Below are 24,628 nucleotides of genomic sequence, written 5' to 3'. Positions count from 1 at the left end.
AATACAATCATTCAACGTCAGTGGTTGGGTTTAAATAAAACATCACCAGTCACATCAAACCTCAGTTGCTTCATTTGTACTTTATGATTTCATTATAAACTCCGTTTGATTTGTCGAGTCACATCATATGCACACAGCTACGTTAATGCAAGTTTTATACTTATACTTTTTAATTTTTTTTTTTAACGTTTATTTATTTTTGAGACAGAGAGACAGAGAGAGACAGAGCATGAACGGGGGAGGGGCAGAGAGAGAGGGAGACACAGAATCGGAAGCAGGCTCCAGGCTCTGAGCCATCAGCCCAGAGCCCGATGCGGGGCTCGAACTCACGGACCGTGAGATCGTGACCTGAGCTGAAGTCGGAGGCTTAACCGACTGAGCCACCCAGGCGCCCCTATACTTATACTTTTTTTAATGTTTATTTATTCTTAAGAGAGAGAGCAAGCATGCGTGGGGGAGGGGCAGAAAGAGGGACACAGAATGCAAAGCAGGCTCCGGGCTCCAAGCTGTCAGCGCAGAGCCCGACCTGGGCTCGAACTGGTGAGCTGCGAGATCATGACCCCAGCCGAAGTCGGATGCCTAACTGACAGAGCCACACAGGCGCCCCTATGCTTATACTTAAGCCGCCTTGTGGCACAAACGACTTAAGATGATACCGGAGGGCTGTAGGACGTTTCTTCAACAAGTCCTCTCGTTCTATTTTGGGAAACACTAACGTATATCTGTGTGGGTGCACGTGCGCCTCAGAACTCCCTCCTGCGCACTGTATTCCCGCAACCCAAGGGTGATATCGTCACAACGCGAGCCTGACAGCGTGTTTTCTCTGCTGCGCTCCTAATGTTTGGCTCATCTGTGAATGAATGAACGACCGTCATGCCCTGACTCAAAACCCTTCAACGGTTCCCTGTCTAGCGATACAGCCCAAACTCTTCACGAGGGCCCAGAGGCTCTTCGTGGTTCACCTCTGCGACCTCACCCTTCTCACACCAACCCCTGCACCTCGCCCCCCTCTGCCCAGAGCCCCTGTGAGCTCTGTCCCTCTCCCGGCACACCACTCTGATCTTGGCCACTCGTAGGAAAGTAAGCATCCCTCTCCCTCCCGGGTGTTACCCACCCGCCGTTAAGCGCCCACCCGCCCATCTCTGCCCACCAGGAGGGGGCGCCAGGGGAGCTGGGAGTGTGTACGTCTTCTCCTCCACCCCTAACCCTTAGCACCTGGCCCCCCCCCGTGAGTTTCGATGTCCTCATCTATCTCATTTTTTTTTAAGTTTATTTATTTTCAGAGAGAACGAGAGAGTGCAAGTGGGAGAGGGGGAGAGGGAGAGAGAGAATTCCAAGCAGGCTCCACACTGCCAGCACAGAGCCCGATGTGGGGCTTGAACCCACAAAACCGTGAGATCATGACCTGAGCCGAAACCGACAGTCAGACACTTAACCAATCATCTCTCTTATGATTATAGTAATAAAGCTGACCTCAGTGCAGAGAGACCCGAAAGAAGGCACAGCAAGTGCTCAGTGATAATTAGTATCATAGGTGAGGTGACTGGGCAAAGTGGCTGGGAGGCTCGGCGGCCGTCCAGAACGCTGCCTACAAGTGCTCATAAAAGACAGTTACAATAGCGTGGAAATGATCGCTGTGAACACTTTCTGCTTCTTTTTCAATTTTTCTTGGCCAAAAAAAAAGAAAAGGGTTCAAAATCGGGGGTGGGGGGGGAGTAAGTGTGAGAGCAAAGAAGGCTTCAGACTATGAGCCGAGCTGGCAGTCAACAGGCCGCCTCGCCTGCCAGCCTCCACTCTCATCACACCCCCATTTACATTTAGTGTAATCTGGGTTTGCACAGGGCGCCTTCAGAGACCGGACCCTCCGTTTCTCAGCCAGGCTCTGCCGCCGGCTGCCTGGCTCGCCAGCCTCCCCGCCACTCCCCACCTCCAGGTCACCCATCACACGCCATTCAGGGTCCTGCTGAGAACATCCCGGTCCACAACCGGGTGGGTGAGCCCCCCAACATACCTACAGACCTGTTGTGCCCTTGGGGGGGGGGGCGCCCTCGGAAAAGATCTGGAGGAAGGAAGTCCGCTTTGATGCAGAGATCACGTTCCCCCCAGCACCTGTTTGTTACATCATCCTCACACCTGGCCACGTGGCCACCAGCCACACCTGGACAGCCTATAAAACCTAATCACAACCAACTACACATCAGGAGTGTTTGCAAAACACCCGGCTTGATGCAAAAAACCAAAGCATGGAAAGAAAGAAAAAACAGAAAAAGGAATCACAGCGTCGACAAACCCACCTCCAACTCCTTTCCCAGGACTCACTGCGTGGCACGTGGGTAGAGAAACGGACCTCAGCAAACTAACCAAACCCTACACCCATCCAATCCACGCTGAAGCCACACGTCGCTTCAGAAAGACAGAGATTACGTGAGGACTGCTAGTTACCCGGCTCCGCGGTCTACCACGCGGGTGCCAGAACGATCGCACTGACGTTCCTTTACAAACTGCTACTTTGTAAATGCGCAAACGTTTAAGCAACATACAACCAAAGCGTTTGGACTTGTTGTCATTCTTTGGGAGGAAAAATCAATCGCTTAAGTCCAGCTTTTTCATCCCATCTCTTCCATGAAGAAGTGAATTTAACTGTGAGGTTCCCCTTCCCCAGTCGGAAGGCCACTGCAATGTTGTATTCTCCTGAGCTCGCCCAGGGCACTGTTTCGGGAATTTTATTCTTAAATGACTGATTATGCTGGAAAGGAAGAAACAAACAAACAAAGTGCAACGACCCCAGGATGCTTTTGCAAGAATCCAGCGCTCTCTGCTCTCCTACCATGCAGGATGCAAAGCTTACACTCTTGCAAAGCTCCGGAGAAAGTTCCTGGGTCACCCACCCACGCTGGCTTCACCAAGTGCACGGGCTTTTTTGGACACTTCTGTCATTTCAGCTGCTAGTAACCCCTCCCTTACCTCCCCCCCCCCCCCGTCTCCCCCCACCCATGCTCCCGGCCTGATAATCCTGTAGATTTATCCTAGAGGGTCCCCTAGAGGCTACAAAGTCAACATACACATCTGAGTACATTTCAAAAGCGCGCTGGAGAGGCGGGAAGCATTTTCACCATTATTATTATTATTATTATTATTATTATCATCACTCTTACTGCTAAAACATTTTCGCCAAATGTTTTTGTTTTCTTTACATCGCTTTGGTTTTCTTTTGTTTTCAATTCAAGTAACTTAAAAATCAACCCATCAATCCATATAGCAGCCTGTGTGCAGAGACCCAGGAATTTAAAATCTCTGGAGTCGGAGAAACCTAGCTGGAGTGCCCAGCTAGGTCGTTTGCCGGCCGGGTGCCTCTTAGGGGACCCGCTGAAGCTCCCTCTGCCTCGCTTTCAAATCCACAAAATGGGCTGTTTTGGGGTGGGGGGGTGGTGAAATGGCGCGTGCCCGGCTCGGGGTAGCAACGCGACCTGGCGTTGCTCTGAAGACGGCTTCTTTCTAGAACCCGGGGTGGGGAGGGCGAGTGGCGGGGGCGCGGGGGAGGGTGGGGTGCGGCGGGGCGGACGGCCCGCGCCGGGTCGCCCAGACTCACCAAGATTTCCAACTCGCTCCTCTCCAGCGGCTCGTACAGGTGGCCCGCGCCCCGGAAGGCGAGCTTCTGCAGGAACCGAGAGAAGCGTCTTTCGACCATGGTGAACAGGCGGGGTGACCCTCGTCCAGCCTCCCGGCCGCCGCCGGCCGCCCCTGCCCGCGTCCCTGGGTCCCTGGCGTGGCCGCGGCCGGCTGCGCGCGCCCAAGCCTCCCGGGCCAGGCCCGGGTTACCTGGTAGCCGCCCACCTGCCCGCCGCAGGTGAGGCCCCGCCCCCGGGGCGGAGCTACGCCGCGGGCCGCCCCGGGCGCACCTGGCCCCGCCCCGCCCCGGGAGCCGGCCGCGGGGTTAACCGCGGCGCGGGAGGGCGTGGGCCGTTTCCCAGTCTTGCCAGATCAGGAGAACCAGCTGCAGCCGGGGACGGGGTGGAGGGGGGCGAGCAAACGCCGGTTGCGAGTGCGGATTCCCGGACCTCGCCTTACCCTGCGTCGCCGGGTCCGGAGCCCGCAGGGCATGTGGGGTGTGGCGGTTCCCGGTCCGTAATTGAAGGAGAAGCCTAAGATCTCACCTCCAGGGAGGGCGCTGGGAGCGCGTCCTGGGATGGGGAGGAGGGCTCGAGGACCCCAGGGCCCCCTTTGGGTTCTGTGTGGTCGTAGATGATCTTCGAGCCCTTTCTTCTCATCTGCGGATTGGGCTCCTGCGCTCGCTAACCCTGGGACCTCGGGCGGGCGTCTTAGATGTCCAGAGCCTTAGTTTACTGATCTGTAAAACGCCCACCGTGAGAGCCCTTCATAGTGAGATGGAGGGAGGGCTTGGTGGCGGTGCCATCATCATCCCGCGGAAGTTGCTGGAGTCAGATGGCTCCCGGGGCACATGACTGAACGTGCAGGGTAGATGGTCCCCCCCCCCCCCCCCGCCTCCAAGTGGCCCTATTGAAAGTGTAAGGGCTTTGGCTTCACGTGGGACTAGAATCCATAACAAGACCCACTGAGTAGGGAGGTGGCTTCGGGGAAGGCTGTGCCTCTCCTCTGTGCCTCAGTTTCCTCGTCTATAGAGTGGGCTTCTTAAATGTAAGAACTCTAGAGTGCGACACGGACGTTCTTCCGTTAAATGGTGCTGCCCTTTTTGAGCAAATGCATGCCACCTGCCCCACCTGCTCCCCGAAGGGTGTCCACCTCAGCCCCACTCAACCTGATGGGCAGCTCTGGTGGCCCTTCTTGTCTCTTTTCTCCCGACCGAAATAGAAGAGACCACCAGCGTCATGCCTGCCTGTCTCCACCAATGTCAACAAAGGCCTAGGAATAATAGAGCAAAATTGTGGCGCGAGTCAGTACAGATTTGAAATCCCAGGATTGTTCCTTCCAAATGCATGGCCTTGGGCAACTTCAGCTCTCTCCACCTCAGTTTGCTCATCCCCGAAATGGGGACGGCACTACCTCCCTTTGAGTCAGGGTCCCAGCAGGAAACGGCTGGCACATTCAAACTGAGTAATTTGGGGAGAGTTTGATACACAGACTGTTTCGAAAGGCATGAGCAGAAAGTGGAGAGAAACAGAACAGAAGCCACCGATGCAGACTTCTGAGCTGAGAATCCAAAGGAGAAGGCAGGAGGGTGGAAAGTGGGTCTGGGGAGCAAAGAGGAGATCTTGGGAACCAACCTCACAGTCCTATTGTACAGATCCGGGCTGCTGTTTGCATTTGTAGAGTGCCTAACAATACTCTCCAGTCCCTGACGTAGTAGGTCCTCAGTAAATTTTATTATTAATATAAAAGATACATGGGAACTCAGCTTAACTATTTCTGAGGTTCTTTCTAACTGGCATTCTGAGATTTTGAGACAGTATTGGATCCAGGGAGGAAGAATGTCTTGTTGGCATAGAATCTGATGCTCTCCCAAGAGTGTCACTCAGGCGTGGTTTCTCCAGGCGGGGCAGCCTCCGCGAACAGGGAGTGATGTGCTGTCCAGGTGCCTTTCCCTTAAAGCTCGACCTCTTGGGTCCCGTCACAGTGGCCTCTGTTCGGAGATGCCCAGGCTAGAATTTGTGGGTCCAGTTTAAGAACACCCAGAGCATTCATGAAGGAAACTCTGGGTGGAGGATATTGTGGAACACCCGGACCTACTGGGATGAAAACAAAAGATGGAGTGGACCACAGAGAAAGCAGTTAAAGCCATGGGACTGGAAGCAGTTGAATGGGTACCCTTAGGCTTAAGTGTAACTTCTGTTTGTGTTGTGTTGGGATCAGCCCGCACACACGTCTGCTAATTCTCTCACTTTGTTGGGATTTGGTGCCTGGGTTGTATGCAATTTTTTGTAAATATTTCAGTGGCGCCCGAAAAGTTGGTGTATTCTTTGAAAGGGTATTGGGGAGCTGCACTCTTCTTGGCAAATCAGTCCAGTATCTGTTCATTCTAACTTTCTAGTGACATTGTTCACGTTCTTACTTTTGACTAACTGATCTCACATAGGAAGATAATGAAGAGGTTGAAATTTCCCAGTCTAATTGCTTTCCCGTCCATTTGTTTCCTTGTTGTCTGAATTTCTGCTTTTTGTATTACACTTCCCTGTTGATTGGTGCGTATAAGTTACCTGTTCGTGATGACTCTTCTAAATGTTTAATGCCTCCTGTATCTCATTAAAACGTATTCCTTAAACTACACTTTGTAGAGTTAATTATTGCCACTGTTTCTTCTCCATGGGTTAGCCTGTGGGATCCAAACTTGGTACCTTATTTTTAGCTGTCTGGTTTCATTTCCCCCCCCAGAATATAAACTCTGTGAAGCAGGGGACTATTATATCTTCATCATTGTGCATCTGTTCAGTGTCTGCCATGGAAAATAATTTTCCTGAAACATGGTAAATGCCCCCAAATATTTATTCGATGTGTCTCTCTCATCAACAGCAGCTTGTTGAAATTTATTCTTTTTTTTTAATGTTTATTTATTTTGAGAGAGAACGTGAGTGGGGGAGGGGCAGAAAGCAAGGGGGAGAGAGAGAATCCCAAGCAGGCTCCACACTCAGTGCAGAGCCCCAGGCGGGGGGCTCAATCTCACTATCTGCGAGATCATGACCTGAGCCAAAATCAAGAGCCAGGCACTTAACTGACAGCCACCCAGATGTCCCTGAAATGTATTCCCAATCTGAGGCTACTTGCTTTAATCTGGGGAAATGGGTCATGTCTACATTGTTGGAGTTGTTATCATTAGACTGGCTTCCATCATCCTGATTCATGTTTTATTTCCGTGCCTTTTGAGACAAGCAGTCTGCTACATGCTGTCATCTTTTATGTTGATTTCAGAATAAACTGAAAATTCTATCAGGGTCTATCTGAAAGCATTTCAGACATAGAGACAAATAATGATGCCATCTATTTCGATTGCTTTCTACAATATAATAGGGTTTTTCGGCTTCATATTTCTCTTTCAAATCTTTGCTTTTTTCCCCCATAATCTTAGGGATTTAATCTGATTACATAAACCTTATTGTTTTGGCCTTTTCGTTGCTGTTGTGCGTTCTTCACTTTCCCCCAGAATCACACCTGCTATTTATATTTGTTTTTGAATGTGCTTTATTACCTCAGTCACTTTGATTGGATTCCATGATCATCACTACTGACTTCAAGACTGTTTCCTTCAAGAGTTTTCTTTCTGCCTTCAGCTGGCCAACTTCTGGGACCTGCTCTGAAGGAATCAGGTCAGGCAAGGTGGTTCACTGGGAAACTTTCTGAGTCTGCAGCTCTGATGGGGATGTTCATGCTTTGGCTGGTATTGAGAGTCAAGGGTGGGGTGCAGCCACAAGCATCCTGCCTTTCCTGAAATATCTGCTCTGGGCACCTTGAACGATGAGGTCACGCTCTTCAACTCCCATTCACTATACGAAAGTGGTGTCATTTCATTTCCCATAAATTATCTCCCAACAATACGCCCTGTTGGAAAGATGTGATGCAATCCTAAGGCACCTGAAACTTTTTTGGTAATAAACCTCACTCACAAATGATAAGGTTGGTATTTTGAAGGCATCCTTTTCTGAAGGGATATGCCATACAAGGGGTAGTGTGTGTGTGTGTGTGTGTGTGTGCGCGCGCGCACATTTAATTTTAAGTTCTTTTGAAATTATGGCTCTTTACGTAAACTCTCAATTCTGTTTGTTTTTTAATGGCCATGCACACAGGCAATAAGATAATCTTTTTAGGGGCGCCTGGGTGGCTCAGTCGGTTAAGCGTCCAACTTCGGCTCAGATCACGATCTCACGGCTCATGAGTTCGAGCCCCGCGTCGGGCTCTGTGCTGACAGCTCAGAGCCTGGAGCCTGCTTCGGATTCTGTGTCTCCCTCTCTCTGCCCCTCCCCCACTTGTGCTCTGTCTCTCTCTGTCTCTCAAAAGGAAATAAACATTAAAAAGAAGATAATCATTTTATAGATGAAGAAATTGGAATTTAGGGTGAGAAAGCCACTTTCATTCATCCATTCAGCAAATAGTTTTAAGCACAAACACAGAAGACTCTCTTCTCGAACTTTTGTATCTTCTCTCCTGGCAGGTGTGATAGGCTGCGAATAAATCAATGCGTAATGCTGTGTGAGGCCGGCACGTAGTGGGTTGAGTAATGGCCACCCATAAGCCTATGTCACATCCCAACCCCCAGACACTATGTATGTACCCTTCTTTGGGAAAGCAAATTTGAAGACATCATTAAGTTAATTTAAGGATCTCAGGATTTACTGGGGGTGGGGAGGGTGGGGGCTAAGTCCAGTGATCGGCGTCCTTCCTTGTAAGAGACAGAAGAGGAGAGGGGCACCTGACTGGCTCTGTCCATGGAGTGTGCAACTCTTGATCTCGGGGTTGTGAGTTCGAGCCACACGTTGGGTAGAGAAGTTACTTAAAAATAATTTTTTAAAAAATCTTCAAAAAGAGAAACAGAGAAAAGAGAGACAGAAGAGGAGAGAGACAGATGCAGGGGGAGGGCCCCATGAAGATGGGGCAGAGATGGGAGGGGTGCAGCCATGAGCCAAGGAACATGTGGGGCCGCCAGAAGCTGGAACAGGTGAGGAAGGGCTCACCCCTTGAGCCCTCGGAGGGAGCACGGCCCTGCCCACACCTGGATTTCAGACTTCTGGCCTCCAGACTGTGAGACGAGAAATTTCTATTGTTTTCAGCACCTCCCCCACCCCCAGGGCGCAGTCATTTGTTGTAAGCAGAGTGGGGACCCAAGAGAGAGAGAGAGAGAGAGAGAGACTCTTGTTGCCAGAGCAGGCAGGAGAGGTGACTCTTGAGCAGAGACCCGGACAAGGTAAGGGTCAAGGTGTTCACTGGGGGGACAATATTCCATGTGGAGAGAAGGCCCCGGGGAGGGGGGAGAGGGGGCGTGTGCTCAGCTGGTGTCACCACAGTGAAACAAGTCACATGTTTGCACCAAAACCATGGGCACACACACACACACACACACACACAACCCCTCTTCAGGCACTGTTGGGGTCACACCCTCACTGTCACTTCTTCCATAGTCATTGTTTGCCAAATGATGGCGGACATTGGCTGAGCAACTCCTATGGCTGCTGCGAGCGTTTCTGGGCCTCTAGGTGACCGCAGGACGCCAGTTGCTGGGTGAATGTGTCATGGGACTCGCTCAGTCCCCAGGCGGAAATACATAGCAGAGAGGCCACGGCTCCCACCTGCTACACGCCCACAGCAGACATCACCGTTCGTGCGTGGGGTGACATCTCCCCATTGGATGGGCCAGGCCTGGGAACCCTTCCCCTTATCTCTCTCCGTAGCCACAATTGTTTGGACCTGGCACGTGAATAGAGCTATTCGCCAAAAGGTTTCCAGAAGAGGAAGGAATGATCTTGGGCAGCAGGTGTTATGGAACCTTCTAGAAGGTGATGGTATGGCTGAAAGAGATTTCTATGGGTAAAGTCCATAGTGTACATGAGGGTTCACTCTTGGTGTTGTGTATTCTGTGGGTTAAAAAAAAATTGTTTTTTAATGTGTATTTATTTTTGAGAGACAGAGAGAGACAGAGCGCGAGCAGGGGAGGGACAGAGGGAGAGGGAGACACAGAGTCCGAAGCAGGCTCCAGGCTCCGAGCTGTCAGCACAGAGCCCGACGCGGGGCTCGAACTCACGAACCGCGAGATCATGACCTGAGCCGAAGTCGGACGCCTAACAGACTGAGCCACCAGCTCATGCTGTGTGTTGTGACAAATGTGTACCGTCATGAATCCACGATCATAGTGTCATACAGATGGTTTCGCTGCCCTGAAAACTCCCGTGGGCCCCACCTGCCCTCCCAACCCCTGGAAACCACTGATTCTTTCACTGTTCCTATAGTTGTGCTTTTTCAACTATGTGCTTGTAAGCGGAGATGTGACTGTCTTTCAAAAACTACTCTCGTTTACAAACTTCACAAGCATCCAGACCCGTCACCCGGAGTCTGAGAGAATTCCAGTCCCAGACCAAAAGGCCCAAGGCCTTCCATGTCTCAGCTCACCCTATGTTTGTACTCCCCAGGGTCACTGGGAGGCGGCCACCCCTGTTTGGCTGGGATGGTCCCAGTCTGGAACAGCAATGCTGGTGTCCTGGAACAACCCTCAAAACCTGCACGGCTAGTTCCCTGCCCCCCACCCCAGCCACCGTCCTGAGACTCTTGCCACTCCCTGGCTACCCCCTTCCCCTTCCCCGGGGCCCCAGGGACAGGCTCTTCCCTGGCAACCCTCCCTCCTCTAACACCTACTCACCCCTCAGGTTTTAACTCACTTGGGGCTCCTCCCCAAGGGTGATGGGGAATCAGGGGCATCCCCACCCGCCCTGAGCTTCCCACAAACTCCCGGCACTTTATGACGTTTATGCGTTTCAGAGAGAAATAAAATAGTTAAAAAAAAAACATAGCGAACTTGATGTTCAACGATCTCGATCTCAACAAAGGTGTATTTTAAAAGGAGACCCTGTATACGTATTTACTGAACAGAAAACGGATGAGAGTATATGTGGCTAAACTGGGAAACCTAACTGTCGTTAAATGAACAAATTCTGTTGGCTTCTGATATAATAAAAAGAGTTCAAAGTTCCCGGTTACTCCCTTTGAAAACTCCTAGGGCCCAGGGTTCCCAAGTGAGACTGTCCCTGAAGGGGGGGGAGGGTCAGTTCTCAGGGACGCTGCTGTTGGAAAGGGGCCGGGCCTTCTTTCCCCTGGTTTGGTGCAGGCTGGCCTGGGCTCGTGCCCCGGAGAGTGAGAATTTCAGAAGGGGGTTGCAATCCCTCTGGCCCAGGAAACAGAGAGGGGCTGGTCTTCTGGTTCCCATTCTGGCTTTCCTTGCAGCCAGCACACCAGTCCAGTCCCATAGGTGAATGACCCTGCAAAAAGAAGGAAAGGAAAGGAAAGGAAAGGAAAGGAAAGGAAAGGAAAGGAAAGGAAAGGAAAGGAAAGGAAAGGAAAGGAAAGGAAGAAACTGTGGGACCTCACCCTGGGCTCTGGAGCCCTCCCAAGAAAACTAGACTTATACTGGCTTCTGCCAGCAGCTCCCCCACCCCAGCCGGCCTCCCCAGCCCCGCTCCCCGCACTCCCCTCCCCCCCCAGCTCCTCAGAGGGCCTCCTTCTTGCCTTCAGCCCCAGGCTTGAGCCCCTCCCAGAGCACCTCACTAAAGGCCCCCTCCGGCCCCCCTGCCCTGTTCATTTTGTAATAGTTCCTTGAGCACTTTGTGGATTTTTCTGGAGGTAAGTTTTGCTCCAGGGGAAAAAAAAAATCTGTTAAAATCCAAATAAAAGCAGGTGAATGCTTCATGAGATACAAGATATCTACACAGTCTGACACCAGGTGCCCAGAAGACATTTATTAGTTACAGAGGGAAAACAGTCCCGTTACCGTGGAGGTACCTGGCAGACCTGACCTTAACCGAGGGATCAGCATTACCAGGACCAGCGATGGGACAGGTGACACCGTGTGACCCCGGATATGATGCAGCAGGGGACGTGCACTTCACTCCTGGGTATTCCTGTTGCGACGCTTGACCCAAAGCCCATCAGAAGGAGGCATCACACCCAGAATGACAGGTATCCTAGGAAACAATGGACTTGTCCTCTCCAAAAATGTCAACGTTGTGAAAGACAAGGAAAGGCCATGGAATATTCCAGATCAAAGGACACTAAAGAGTTATAGCAATCTAATGCACGTGTAATTCTGGATGAGAATCTGGGTCTAGGAAAAAGTCTTTATCCTTTTTTTTTAACGTTTATTTTTGAGAGAGAGAGAGAGAGAGAGAGAGAGATGGGGGCGGGTGGGGGGTGGGTGCAGAGAGAGAGGGAGTCAGAGAAGCCCAAGCAGGCTCCAGGCTCTAAGCGCAGAGCTGGACATGGGCCTCGAACTCACAAACCGTGAGATCAGGGCCTGAGCCGAAATCAAGAGCGGGACACTCAGCCGACTGAGCCACCCGGGCTCAGGGAAGGGAGGCAGGGGGAGGCTGGGGGACAATGGCCATGCCCCCCGGAAGACAGGGGTGCTCCCAGGGGGGTGGGTGACACGCTGTGGCGACACCTGCCATGGTCAGCTTTCTCCACCTGCCAGCCCGGACCCAGAGGCTCTGGACAACATGCTCGGGAGGAGAAGGGGCAGGCACCTTGAACCCGGCAGAGCTGGCTCGTTCGTCGGACAAATATTTATTGAGAGCCAGCACAGAGGAGAGAGACTGTCTGCCGAAGGGGAGTAACAACACTGGCGAACAGAACTGTTGACTTGGTCCAGGGTCCGGGCTCACTCGGGTGTTTGCCCTCGTGTGACCCTCAAAACGCACAGCTTCCTTGTCAGCCGCCGGCACCCCCGTTCCACGGAGGAGGAAACCGGAGCGGCTGGTGTGGACCCCCCACCCAGATCCCTGGGGATCCGTTTTCCCCATTGGGTGACTTCCCCTTCTACCGATCGGCGCCCGCAGAGCTTTGTGGGCTGGAGGGCACAGCGTGTCTGGGTGATCTGATCACGGCCACACCGCCAAGAGAAGAGGGAAAGACGGAATTCGTGTCCCGGGAGTTTGGGGCCGGAACCCGCGCACATCCCCATCGTGCTACACAGCAACGCCTGCCTTCCTTCCTTCATTCGTTCATTCCCTGGCTCACAGGTCTGCTCTGGCCAGCCCGTGCTGCGAGGCATCGAGCCGACGAGGGCACGCAGGAGGCCCAGGCCCCGTCTCAGAAGCTCTCCGCCTCTTTCCGAAGGCAGACGCAACCTCACCCATTTGATCGTTCACTGATTCAATAATCCTACACTGAGGACCTACCGTGTGCCTGCGACGCGCCATAGATGGGGAGGGAGATGTGGGTTCCACAGAGTCCTTGTCCTCCCGGAGCCCTGGGCCTGGTGGGGGAGGAGCAGACCACATGGCGTGTGTCATGATGTCCCCGCGGGCAGGACCCGGTGGGGGCCGACAAAGGGGCACGGGACGGTCTACCCGGGAGAGCAGGCAGGACCCCCGAGGAGGTGGGCCGGAGGAGCCTGGCTGGGGAGAAGGGGAGGAGACAGCTAGTCCCGGAGAGGGGTGTTTGCACAACGTCTGCGGCTCCTGGCCGACACGTAATCAGAACAGTCGCGCTCTTGGCCTGGCGCAGGAGGAAACGCCCGCGGAGGTGGCCCCCTGCCGCCCGCAGCCAGGGCCTGGCATCACCCCTGCCCGTGGGAAGCCCGAAACCCGGCCCCGAGTGCACCCTGGATGGGACCCAGCAGGCTGCCAGGCGGGCTCGGGCAGGTGAGGCAGAGGTTAGCGGGCCAAGCCACGCCCCTGGGGATTTGCAGGTGCTCCTGGCCGAGGACAGGCTCCCTTTTCAGAACCCCCCCCCCCGGTCAAAGTCACCGGGGGCTAGAAGCGGGGCTGCTGTGGGAGCTGCCGTCGCTCGCAGGGTCCCACCTCTGGGACCTGCCTGCGGGAGGGGGGGCTCTCCTACTCACACGCTGGCCCTAGGGGAGAGCAGCTCACGGGAGCCCGAGCGTCACGCTCTCTCCCACGGGTCTCTGGGCCAAGCCGGGCAGTGGAGAGGAAGTGGGGAGGGCGGGAAGGACTTGCGGAGACAGAGGATTGGCACAGACACTTGGGGAACCAGTCACACGGGCTTGGGTCTCACGCTCCCACCGCTTTCCGGAAGCCTCCACCACGTGCCCCACTTCCCGAGCCTCGTGTCTCACCAGCCAGACCAGAAGAAGGCGGACCCTACAGGGGCTGTTAAGGACTGACTGAAATGACGGGGAACGAGGCAGCTGACGGTACCTTCTTCAACGCCTGCCCGTGACTTTGAACCACGTGTGCAACCACACGGGTCCACCCGTGATATCACCATGTCCCCCGAGGTACTGTGTTCCTCTCCTTTCTTTGTTGAAGTTTTAAATACGTTTGTTTTCGTTACAGAACACAATTCTATTTATTCTTTGGAGCTCAGTGAGCATCAGGGGATAGGAAAACTTAAAAAAAACATCTGGGGGCGCCTGGGTGGCTCAGTCGGTTAGGCGTCCAACCCTTGATTTCGGCTCAGGTCATGATCTCATTGCGTGAGTTCGAGCCCCGAGTCAGGCTCTGTGCTGACAGCACGGAGCCTGCTTGGGATTCTCTCTCTCTCCCTCTCTCTCTCTCTCTCTGCCCCTCCCCTGCTTGCTTGCTCGTTCTGTCTCAAAATAAATAAATAAACATTAACAAAAAAAGCTGAGGAGCCGTTCACTTCTCTCTCCATAATAAACTGTGAAAACAAGATACTTGTTAAAAGTAAACCCCACCCCTGACGTGGGGCTCAAGTTCACAACTCCAAGATCAAGAGTCGAACGCTTCACGGACAGAGCCAGCCAGGCGCCCGCCCCTTCGTATCAAACTTTTTGCCCGAGCTGCCCGGGGGCTCGGGCTCTGTTTTGCCTTCAGGTAGAGCTAAGCGTTACTTGGGTGTCTCAGAAATGACCCAGCTGCCAGCAGCAGAAACCGACTCTGGTTATTTTAAGCAAAAAAGGGATTTTAGTGGAAGGGTATCAGCTTTGCCAGGAGTCTGCGAGGGGAGGAAGAAAGATCGGTCCCTCTCACCTTCTCTAACGGGAGGTGGGACATCGGCTGTGTGTGCCCATGGGTCTGTCCACCAAATAGGTATCGAGGGCCTCCATGCGCCAGGGCTCGTGGGAAGCCGGGGGCCAGGCAGTGCCAACGGCAGAACCGGGCACGTAAACAGGGCACAGATATCGTCAACATCTGTGTGTTTTCGATTAACATCTCCTCCCACCTAGTTACGCCTTCTCTTTGTGTCTGGCTTGGGGTTTCCCCAGCAGCAAACCCTGAGACAAAGATTCGAGCGCCAGTCATCTGGGAGGGGACCCCAGGACACATTGGCAGAGGGAGCGGGGAAATGATGCAGGGGACAGAAGGAAACAAGAAAGGGAGCCTCGTGGGGCCCGTTGCCATGCTGGGCACACGGAGCCCGGTCTTGCCAGGAAATGGGGAGACAGCACGGGACAGCACAGAGAGTGGCAGCTGGGGGCAAGGCCACTGAGGCTTGTAGGTACACGGGCACACCGCTCTCACACCCCTGGTCCCTTGGTTGACAGGCCTGCCCTGCCCCCGCTCCTTTGCATAATGTAAGTCATGAGCCCCGCAGACCTCTTTCCTTTTCTCTCTGGGCCACTTCCTGCGTCGCCGGCCAAAGAAACCTCAGCAAGACCGGGAGAAAATGCCCGTCTCCTGCGGCTGCGAAGGAGGTCTGATTCTACACTACAAAACCATCCTCGCAACTGTTATTATGTTTACCTCCTTAGATGTAACATAAAACGCTCTTAAAGAACCACACCAAACAAAGGTGCGGCTTCATGACTTATCAGGTGACCCCCTTGAAGCCACCAGCCAGCTGGGACAGAGAGGGGGGAGGGGGCCACCCTCCCCGGGAGCCCTGCCACGTGCCCTCCTCAGACAACGACCGCCTCCCGCCGCACGGATGGGCCCATTCTCCTGACTTTGATGTTCGCAGGCTCTTCGCTTCCTTACGTGGCACTCTAGTGTGCTCTTGTGCATTTTGCTAACTTGGCGTGTGCTTTGAATTTCCTTAACCGACAGGTCTCCTCTCTACATTCATTGCCCGTTGCTATGGTCGAAGATAATCTCAAACTCACCGGCCTAAAATGGCCCAATCTGATTCCTTACGGTTCTGGACGTCAGATGTCTGCAATAGTCACACTGGACTGAGATCAAGGCTCTGGCAGGGCTGTGACCCTCCCAGAGGCTTGGGGGGGACTGTGCATTCCCTTACCTCTTCCAGCTTCTGGAAGCCACTGCATCTCTCTGCTCGGGAGGCCTTCGTCCATCTTCAAAACCAGAAATGTTTGGTCGCGTCTTGCTCGTGCTGAGTCACCTTTCTTTGGACCCTCCTGCTCCATTTTATGAGGACCTTTTGGTTACACTTGGTGCACCTCCCCATCTCAAGATCCTTAACACAGTCACATCTGCAGAGTCCCTTTTGACACATGAGGTCACATGTTCTCGGGCTCTGGGGATTAGGACATGGATATTGTTAGGGGCCACTTTCCTGTCTGCCACCCCATCCTCCCCCTTACAATTCGCGTGTTGAGGAACCCAGGCCAGTGGCCGGTAGGTAGCATCCCCCACTGTCTACACTCCAAGTTCAGTTCTGCATGTTCCTCTGTGCTCTGAACTCCCTGCGAACTGGGGGTGTGATCCAGATGCTGGATCAGGCTCGGGCACCATCCCCCTGGCTCCTAATGTCTGCCCGTCTCTTTTTGTGATGTTGGGACTCACTGGTTCTCAAGGTCTAGATTCACGAATGCGTTGGGCAAAGCCGTGGTATTCTAATCCCCAGATTCCTTCCAAGTATCAGCTGGAATACTTTCCTAAGGAGGGAAACTCCAACTGGGTTTCCAACTGGAATGGGAAAGGCAGAATGGCTGCATGACCCCTTCCGTTTAGCAGTTTCCAAGGTAACAAGTTGACTCCTCATCATCCTCTGAAGAAGATCCACTAGAGTTAAAAAGTTTTTTTGTGAACCCATGAATTAAAACAGATTTCAGTAGATTCGTAAATTTTATAGCAAGTATAAATATATTTTTTAATGAAATCCCTTAGCAAGAGTAAACAAATGGGACTACATCAAACCAAAAAGCTTCCGCACAGTGAAGGAAACCATCAGCCAAACAAAAAGGCGGCCATAGAGAATGGCAGAAAATATTCGCATGTTGCATAAAGGACTACTATACAAATAAATAAAGAACTCCTATAACTCAAACGCCAAAACACAAATACTCTGATTTTAAAAAATAGGCAGAAGATTTGCAACTACGTGGGTGAAGGGTATTATGCTAAGCAAAATTAGCAACTAGAGGGTATTATGCTAAGCGAAATTAGCCAGTCAGAGAAAGACAAATATCATATGACTTCACTCCTATGAGGAAGTTAAGACACGAAACAGATGAATATAAGGGAAGGGAAGCAAAAATAATGCAAAAACAAGGAGAGGGACAAAACATAAGAGACTCTTGAATACAGAGAACAGTCTGAGGGTTGCTGGGGAGGTTGTGGGTGGGGAGATGGACTAAATGGGTGAAGGGCATTGGGAAGGCACTTGTTGGGTGAGCACTGGGTGTTATACGTAGGGGATGAATCATGAGAATCTACTCCTGAAATCGTATAGTGCTATATGCTAACTAACGTGGATGTAAATTAAAAAATAAGTAAAAATAAAAGAAATTAAGGAGGTCCGAAATAAAAAATAATAGACAGAGGACCCAAACACACATTTCTCCGAAGAAGACATCCAGATGGCCAAAAGCCACATGAGAAGATGCTCAACATCGCTCATCATCAGAGACACGCAAATCAAGACCACAGGGAGGGGTCATCTCACACCACTCAAAATGGCTACCAAAAAGACAAGAAGTAAGTGTTGGCAAGGATATGGAGAAAAGGGACCCTGTTGGTGGGAATGCAAACTGGTGCAGCCACTGGGGAAAGCAGTCTGGAGGCTCCTCAAAAAATGAAAACTAGAAGTATATGATGAAGTCGTCCCACTTCTAGGTATTTACCCAAAGAAAATGGAAACGTGAATTTGAAAAGATATATACATCCCTGTTTATTACAGCATTATTTACCATAATCAAGATAACTAAGCAATTTGGGGTTCCCGAGTGGCTCAGTCACTTAAGCGTCTGACTCCTGACTTCGGCTCAGGTCATGATCTTGCGAACCGTGAGATCAAGCCCTGCGTTGGGCTCTGCGCGGGATTCTCTCTCTCCCTCTCTATCTGCCCCTCTCCTGCTCTCTTTCCCTCTTTCTCAAATAAATAAGTAAACGTTTTTTAAAAAGCCACTTGTGTCCACCGGTAGATGAGTGGATACAGAAGAGGCGGTATATATTTATACAATGGAAACTTGGCCACAAGAAAGAATGGAATCTTGCCATTTGCAACAACATGGATGGACCCGGAGAACAATATGTTAAGTGAGATAAGTCAGAGAAAGACACCATATGGTTTCACTTATATGTAGATCCCCCCCCCCAAATCCCCCCAAACTCCAAACCAAACCAACCAAATAATAAACAGAGAAAATAGACTCCTAAGTACAGAGAACAAACTATGGCTTCCAGAGGGAGGGGAGTGGAGGAAAAGCAAGACAGGGGAAAGGGAAAATATGAAATTCCTGGTGAGTCCATGCCGTGAGCCCTCACTCATGCCCACCGGTGGGTCTGCGGAATCACGGCAAAGCGTGCCCTGTGTTCCTGGATCGGCACCTCCCTCCTCTCACACATTAAACCCAGTGACTCTTCTCTCCGATGAAAAGGAAACAAGATTTCTATCCCCCTGTTAGATTTCTCATCTAAAGGAAGGGTCTGAGAGTCTGTCCTATTTAAGATAATAATACAGAACTCCTGTTTCCAAGCCCTGGGGGGGTGGGGCTGGGGTAGTGCTGTCCTCAGTGTTTGCTCTGAACCCAGCCCCAACCTCCTGGCCCCGAGCCTTCCCGGAGTCCAGGGCCCCCCCGCCCCCCTCGCTCCTTGGTTGTTTGTCCCTGTTTCCCGGCTGGGCCCTGGAGGGCCGGGGAACCCTCCTGGGGCTCCCGGAGGCCTCACAGCTCTTACAGCGGCCCCCTTGGTCTTCCCTCTGGGACTTCGAGAAGCCCATCGCCCTGGGCAACCGTGAGTTCCTTCCCCTCCATCTCCTGCCACGTCACTGCCTGGCAGCTTCTCCGCCTCAAGGGGAGGTCCCTGGTTTTCCCAGCAGGCCCCCAGATCTCCTGCACACCCTCCCCAGAGGCCTACTCCCAGCCCTGCCCCTGAGAATCGGGCTCCTTCTCATCCTAGCTCGGCCTCGCCACCCCCGTTTGTAAGAACAGCTGGTCCTTCCGTAACAGGTGCTGGGAACCAGGAACCACTGTAGGTGCTTTATAGACTTTAAGCAGGAGACAGGTGCCACCAGCCGCGCATTTCACGGAGGGAGAGGCTCGGACGCGGGGCCACCTAGGAAGTGAGAGGAAGAGCCAGGTCTCACCCGCTAACCATCCGGCTCCAGGGGTCGCTGATTCCGACCAGAAAACAATACCACTGAAGACCAGCCCCTCAGCAGCCCGCGCGGGGAAGGATCAGAACGTGCGTAAATAACAAAACGAGTAAATGCGAGAACAGAATCGCAGCCGCGTGAGATCGGTCAGGCGCTCTCAAGCTTGAGCTGGCATCAGAATCCCAGGGAGGGTGTGTTCAAACACGGATTGCTTGGCCCAGCCTCCGAGTTGCTGACTCAGCAGGTCTGGGGTGGGCCTGGGAACGGGCATTTCTAGCGAGGTCCCCAGGGATGCTGGTCTGGGGCACCTGCTTTGGGACCTGCTGCTGTAATGAACCTGCCCACCTTGGAAGAACGGGACTGGGCTGAAACTGTCTGCTTCCTCCCTGGTTACACAGAGGGGTAGTTCCAACGCGAACTTTCCCGACCAGTGGTCTTATGACAATGAGCATACGGTTAGGTAAAAAAAAAAAAAAAAAAAAAAAATCCTCGTCTGTTAGGGATACATTCTGGAGCCTTCAGAGGGGATGTATAGCACGTCTAGGATTTGCTTTAAAGTACTCCAGCCTTGGAGTGGCTCAGTTAGTTGAACGGCTGACCTCAGCTCAGGGGGTCATCCCGGGGTTCGTGAGTTCAAGCCCTGCCCCGGGCTCCCTGCTGTCAGCACAGAGCCCGCTTCGGATCCTCTGTCCCCCTCTCTTTCTGCCCCTCCCCCCGCTCACGCTGTCTCTCAAAAATAAACTTTTTAAAATGATAATAAAACACAAAGTACGCCAGCCTCTGTCCTCGCAAAAAAGTTGAGGGTATAGATGAACAATGGTAGCTGGCTGGCAAGTCCAAAGAGGTTCCTTATACCACTTTCTGCCCCCTGTTTATATTTGAAGGTGGTCATGATCAGCCTTGCCGACCTCATGCAAAAGAACGTCTGGCTCCCACACGTAGAAACTGGATACCCTTGAGCAAGAAGCTAGCAGTAACCGAGCCTCAACTCTCTCTGCCGTCAATGCGGACGATGGCATCCTTCCAACGGGGTGGTGGCGGAAGGGGCGAATGTTAGCCGCTCGCCTTGGCACGTGACTCGGGAAATCACAACGGCCCCAAGCGACGCCCCCACAACACACGCTCCAGCCTGGGCCCGGCGGGGTAGGGCCTCGCGGGCAGGGGGCTCGCCCACCTCAAGGCACCTGTTCAACAAGTTCCGGGGTTGAAGATGGAACTTGCCAGACGTCTGCCGATCTCAGAGCCGGAGGTGTGGGTGTGGAATGCGGGGCGGCAGATCACGTGGGAGTGCTTCGGGAGGTGAGGCCTCCGGGCGGTCACGGGCAGGATGTGGCCTCTCAGGAGCCTTGGGGGTGGCCGCACACTGTGACTTGGGCCTGTTTCTTTATGTGGCAACCGAGCGTGGGGCAGGAATCCAAACGCTGTCCCAGCGGATCCCAGGGGGCCCCCGGCTTGCTCAGATGTCCCAGTCAAGGTGTCTGTTGTTTTAGTTGGTGTTTTATATTGTTTCGTTCGGGGTTCGGTTTTGATGGCCCATCACAGAAACCCATTTATGCCAACCTGAGTCGGGGGCGACTGGGGGCCACCGAGTCTTTCCTGGAACGTCCGCAGAGGGAGGGCCTCCAAGCCTCACGTCAATCGGATTCAAGTCCTGGGACACTGTCAAGAGCTATCTACGGTCTCTGTCTCTGTCTCTCTCTCCGCCTTCCTCTTCCTCCTCATACACAAGGCGGGAGGTGGCCTTTGCACAGCTAAGAGCCCTTCTCTCTGTTCACACGACCCGCAGAGCTGGCTGATGTTTGCCCAGGACTTCCCTTCGTGCCAGGCCTTGGGCAGGAAGCTTCACCACCAGGATTTCTCATTATCCCAATAGGAGCCATGGAGGAAAGCACCCGCAGAGGCGGGATGTACAGGTCTCCTCCCCCTGAGCCGGGAGCCTGGTCACCTTCCAGCGTCAAAAAGACCGGGCAGCAGAGTGGGATAGGGGAGTCTGATTGGCCTACCTTTAGTCAGGTGACCCACGCCTGGACCAATCCGCTGTGGCCAGGGAGGGATCCCAGCCTACCAACATGGCGTCCCCCAGGCGCAGCGGCGGAAAGCCGTTCTCAGGGCGGTGGCCCTGATGCCTGGTCCCTGCAAAATCCTCCCTCTGTGCCCTTCCTTCTTCCTGAATAGCCTTACGTGAACGCACAGAGCCCTGCTGCGTTCGTCTTCCCACCTAAGGGGTTAGACGAGGCCTGATTTCCAATCCTACTTCTGTCGGGTTCCTAACGGTCTTGTCCTTGGGCAAACGACTTCACCTCTTTGAGCCTCAGTGTTTTCAGCTGTAAATGAGGATCAGAATCCTAGCTTCTGGGAGAGGTGGGGAGAATCAAATGAGGTAATAATCCAGGCAAACCCTTCAGTGGCTCGCCATTGCTTTCGTGGTCAAGTTCGAGCCAGCCGTGAACCTGCGGGCACCTGGTTAGCGATCTACCTACCCCCTGCCCTGTCCCAGAGGGCCCCCTTTTACCAACCACGCCCAACTGCTTGCAGTTCCTTGAGCTTCCCTGGGCTGTGCTTTGCACCTACTGTTCCCTCTGCCTGAGATGCCTTTCCTCTACTTCCCCGAGCTAAGTTGAGGAGGGAGCTTGGACCAAGTTGAGGGCAAAGTACAGGCTAACAGTACCACCACCCCTTTTTGATAAAATCACCGTTTTGCACCGAAGACGTCCGAGAATTCTTTCTTGGCCATCGGCTCCGGACCACCCCACCATCACCCCAAGACTTCTCCAAAGTTACTTCCTTGCTCCCTACAGTTGGTTAAATTGTGCCCCTCCTTCAGTCAAAAAGAGGGCCCACCTCCTAACCCCCAGAACCAGAACCCTGGAACCTGTGTATGTGGCCTTATTTTGGAAATAGGGTCTTTCCAGATATACTTAAATTAAGGCTCTTGAGACGAGATCATCCTGGATTTAGAGTGGCCTCCAAGGGATTATAAAGTAGGCTTTGTCCCACCTGCACTGTCTTCGCCCGAAGGGCCCCGCTTGCCTCCTTTTCTAGACCACCTTGCTGATCTCTATGTGAATGTTCTTCTAGAAAAATACTTGGGGTGGGAGAATCGGTTAATCTTAGCAGCCCAGCTGGAAAATGGTGCCGGGAAAGACTGGAGCTAACTTGGTCAACCCAAAGGAACAAGTGGATGGTTTGATGAAGTTTGCGCTTAGGAACAGCCTTCTTAAGGGGGCGAGGTCCCTCGCCAGCCCTGCCCTCGGCCAAGTGCCCCCAGGGTCCAGCTACTTTTCCGGGGTCTTGCATGAAGCCCTTTGTATCCAGCAGGCAGGGCTGGAGCAGCCCATGGGCCGGCCTACCTCTCCCAGCTTTCCGGTGCCCCTCCTGGAGGCCCCCGTTTGCCGTCAGGAGGGACTCAGCCCTCAGAGGCTGGGCCACCTCTGCCCCCCGTGGCTGTGGACCTGTCCCCAGGCAGCCACAGAGATGGCCGTGCCCTCTATTGCCTCTTGAGTATGGCAAGAGAGAAAACTCCAGACTGTGGATTCCGAGAAGCGGAGCCAGCCTCCGGCAGTTCTGGAAGAAGGAGATGGGGGGTGGGGCTCCCAACTGGCCAGTTCCAAGCAGCGAGGCCTTGGGGGCGTGGCTTCACCCCGTGGAACGAGAGAAAACCTCACGAGCTCTGCTGATGTCCCGACGCCAGCTTCCTGGTTGCACTGTTGGGCTAAGTTACGCAAGACGTTACTGCGGGTAAGGTGGGCGCCCCTGTCCATTTCTCTGCACGTCCTGTAAAGGCACCATTCTTTCAGATAAGAAGGGTTTAAAAATTATTTTTTAAAAAGACAAACGGGGGTAGACGACCTTGGTAGAAGGTCTAATCTGACTGTGACACTTAGCGGCGGGGGAGAACAAATGTGTTCTTCCCCTTCTACAATCTTTTCCGGAAAACCTTCCTAGAATCCGTGGTTCCCAGGAGCACAACAATAAGTATGTGATATCTCTTTGCTCTGAATGACCGTAGGTAGGAGAATGCCATAATCGAGTCCAATATTTTACTCAAAACTTATTCGGTACCTACACGCGTTCATATAGCTACACAAATTAAAGGCTTCTTCTCGTCGATAAAGAAAAAGAAAAAAAATCCCTCCCCACCCCCACCTCCCATCGGATTATTATTTAGGTCTGCAACCTCACTCTGCCGTTGACTAGCTGTGTGACACTTGCTAAGTGACTTTATTTCTCTGTGTCTCTGTTTCCCTGATCTGTAAAATGGGTATTCATAGTGTCTTCCTCGCGGCTTGGGACAGCCCAGATGACCTGTTGGTTTTCTTTAAAGGGCTCACAGAGGCGCCTGGAACGCGGTACGTGGTCCGAAGGAGCTGGCTCCCGTGTTACGGTTGCCATGAGGCATGATGTAACAACATAGGGCACCGGCCAGGAACAGAGGGACCTCCTCGGAAGGATTAACTGCCCACCTGTCACTGCCGGGCGGCGAATGACCTTGGGCAGGTCACAAGACGTCCTGGGGTCCGCCGTCCTCCTTTGTAAAAGGAGGTCTCTGGTGTAGACATCTAGGAGACAGTCTGCCCACCCCTCGTGCATGCGTTTTCCCGAGACCCCCTCCTGGTGCCCACCCCTACCCTCTTTGGGAGAGCTTCTGGCTCTTTCTTTCGCCTTCCCTAAAAAAAGAAAAGAAAAGAAGTGAAATAGATAGAATAAAGTATTTCCTAGGAGGTCAGCACGGACAGATCCAATTCTTTCAAATCACTTTTCCACTCCGAGCTGCCAGCCTCCGAGTGTTCCTGCCAATACGGTCCTCTGCCTCCGCAAGAGCGCTGGCGATGCGGGATTTCCCAGAAGGCTGTTCCTCCGTTTCCCTGGAAGTTTCCGCCAGGCCTGCTTACGCCCAGTCTGCACGTTTTGATAGAGTCGTGTGGACCTTGTGGGAGAAGGTGTGAGTGCGCGGTCGTGGAGGCGGGGAGAGGAGGGCTGCTTGTTTTTAAAATATGGGGACTCGGGGGTCAACCCCACGCAAGCCCAGTTTGGAATTCGAGAGGCCAGGCCCTCCCGACGACTGACCCGCACCCGTCACCGTGGGGCTGTTCCGAAAGGGATGAGTTGTTGGTGCACAGGAGCATTTCTCTCCACAAGCCTACGCGTGTGGGCGCCCATGTTGCACGGCCACCGTTGAGATGTGTGTGACAGAGGCCCCCGGGGTCCCCACCCTGGCAGGGCAGCCCTTCCCCCATCAGCCTTCCAGACTCCACGCGCCCCAGTGGGGCCCCGTCCACGGTGTGACCCAGGGCCACCGGCACCATTTGCAAAATGAACACGCGGGCCCCTTGGTCAACCACCGCTAAGAATTTCATTAAGCCAAGTGGGGGCCCCTCTGAGCATCTACCCCTTGTTCCTCATCTTGCCTGACTTCCTCCTCCCGCCCAGCTTCCCTACCCTCCGGCCAGTGTCCTCCGGGAATTTTCCTAACAAAGCGCTTTCAACAAGCCCTCCTCCCCGGGTCTGTCTCAGAGGCATCCAACCCAGACCCAGAGCA

The 24,628-nt window shown here is 53.2% G+C and overlaps 1 protein-coding gene and 1 long non-coding RNA gene across 2 annotated transcripts in view; both read right to left on the bottom strand.

The window, feature by feature from the left end:
• ATP2C2 (ATPase secretory pathway Ca2+ transporting 2) overlaps positions 1-4,268 on the bottom strand; it is a 62,261-nt gene extending 57,993 nt beyond the window's left edge. Inside the window, exons 1-3 of the mRNA XM_042968089.1 lie at positions 4,155-4,268; positions 3,820-3,972; positions 3,590-3,655 (exon numbers count right to left, since the gene is read on the bottom strand). Coding sequence (XP_042824023.1) covers positions 3,590-3,655; positions 3,820-3,972; positions 4,155-4,268 — 333 coding nt within the window. The remainder of the gene's footprint in view (positions 1-3,589; positions 3,656-3,819; positions 3,973-4,154) is intronic.
• Positions 4,269-11,425: 7,157 nt separating this feature from the next.
• On the bottom strand, positions 11,426-22,529 carry LOC122234347. Its single transcript, XR_006212116.1, has 4 exons — positions 22,440-22,529; positions 15,832-16,068; positions 12,846-12,922; positions 11,426-11,633 (listed from the first exon to the last, which is right to left on the bottom strand). It is a non-coding gene; the product is annotated as an uncharacterized LOC122234347 (long non-coding RNA).
• Positions 22,530-24,628: the final 2,099 nt, after the last annotated feature.

The sequence above is a fragment of the Panthera tigris genome, chromosome E2 (assembly GCF_018350195.1).
Source record: "Panthera tigris isolate Pti1 chromosome E2, P.tigris_Pti1_mat1.1, whole genome shotgun sequence".
Taxonomy (NCBI): domain Eukaryota; kingdom Metazoa; phylum Chordata; class Mammalia; order Carnivora; family Felidae; genus Panthera; species Panthera tigris.
The sequence above is the reverse complement of the archived record's forward strand: the minus strand, read 5'-3'. Positions and strand labels throughout refer to the sequence as shown.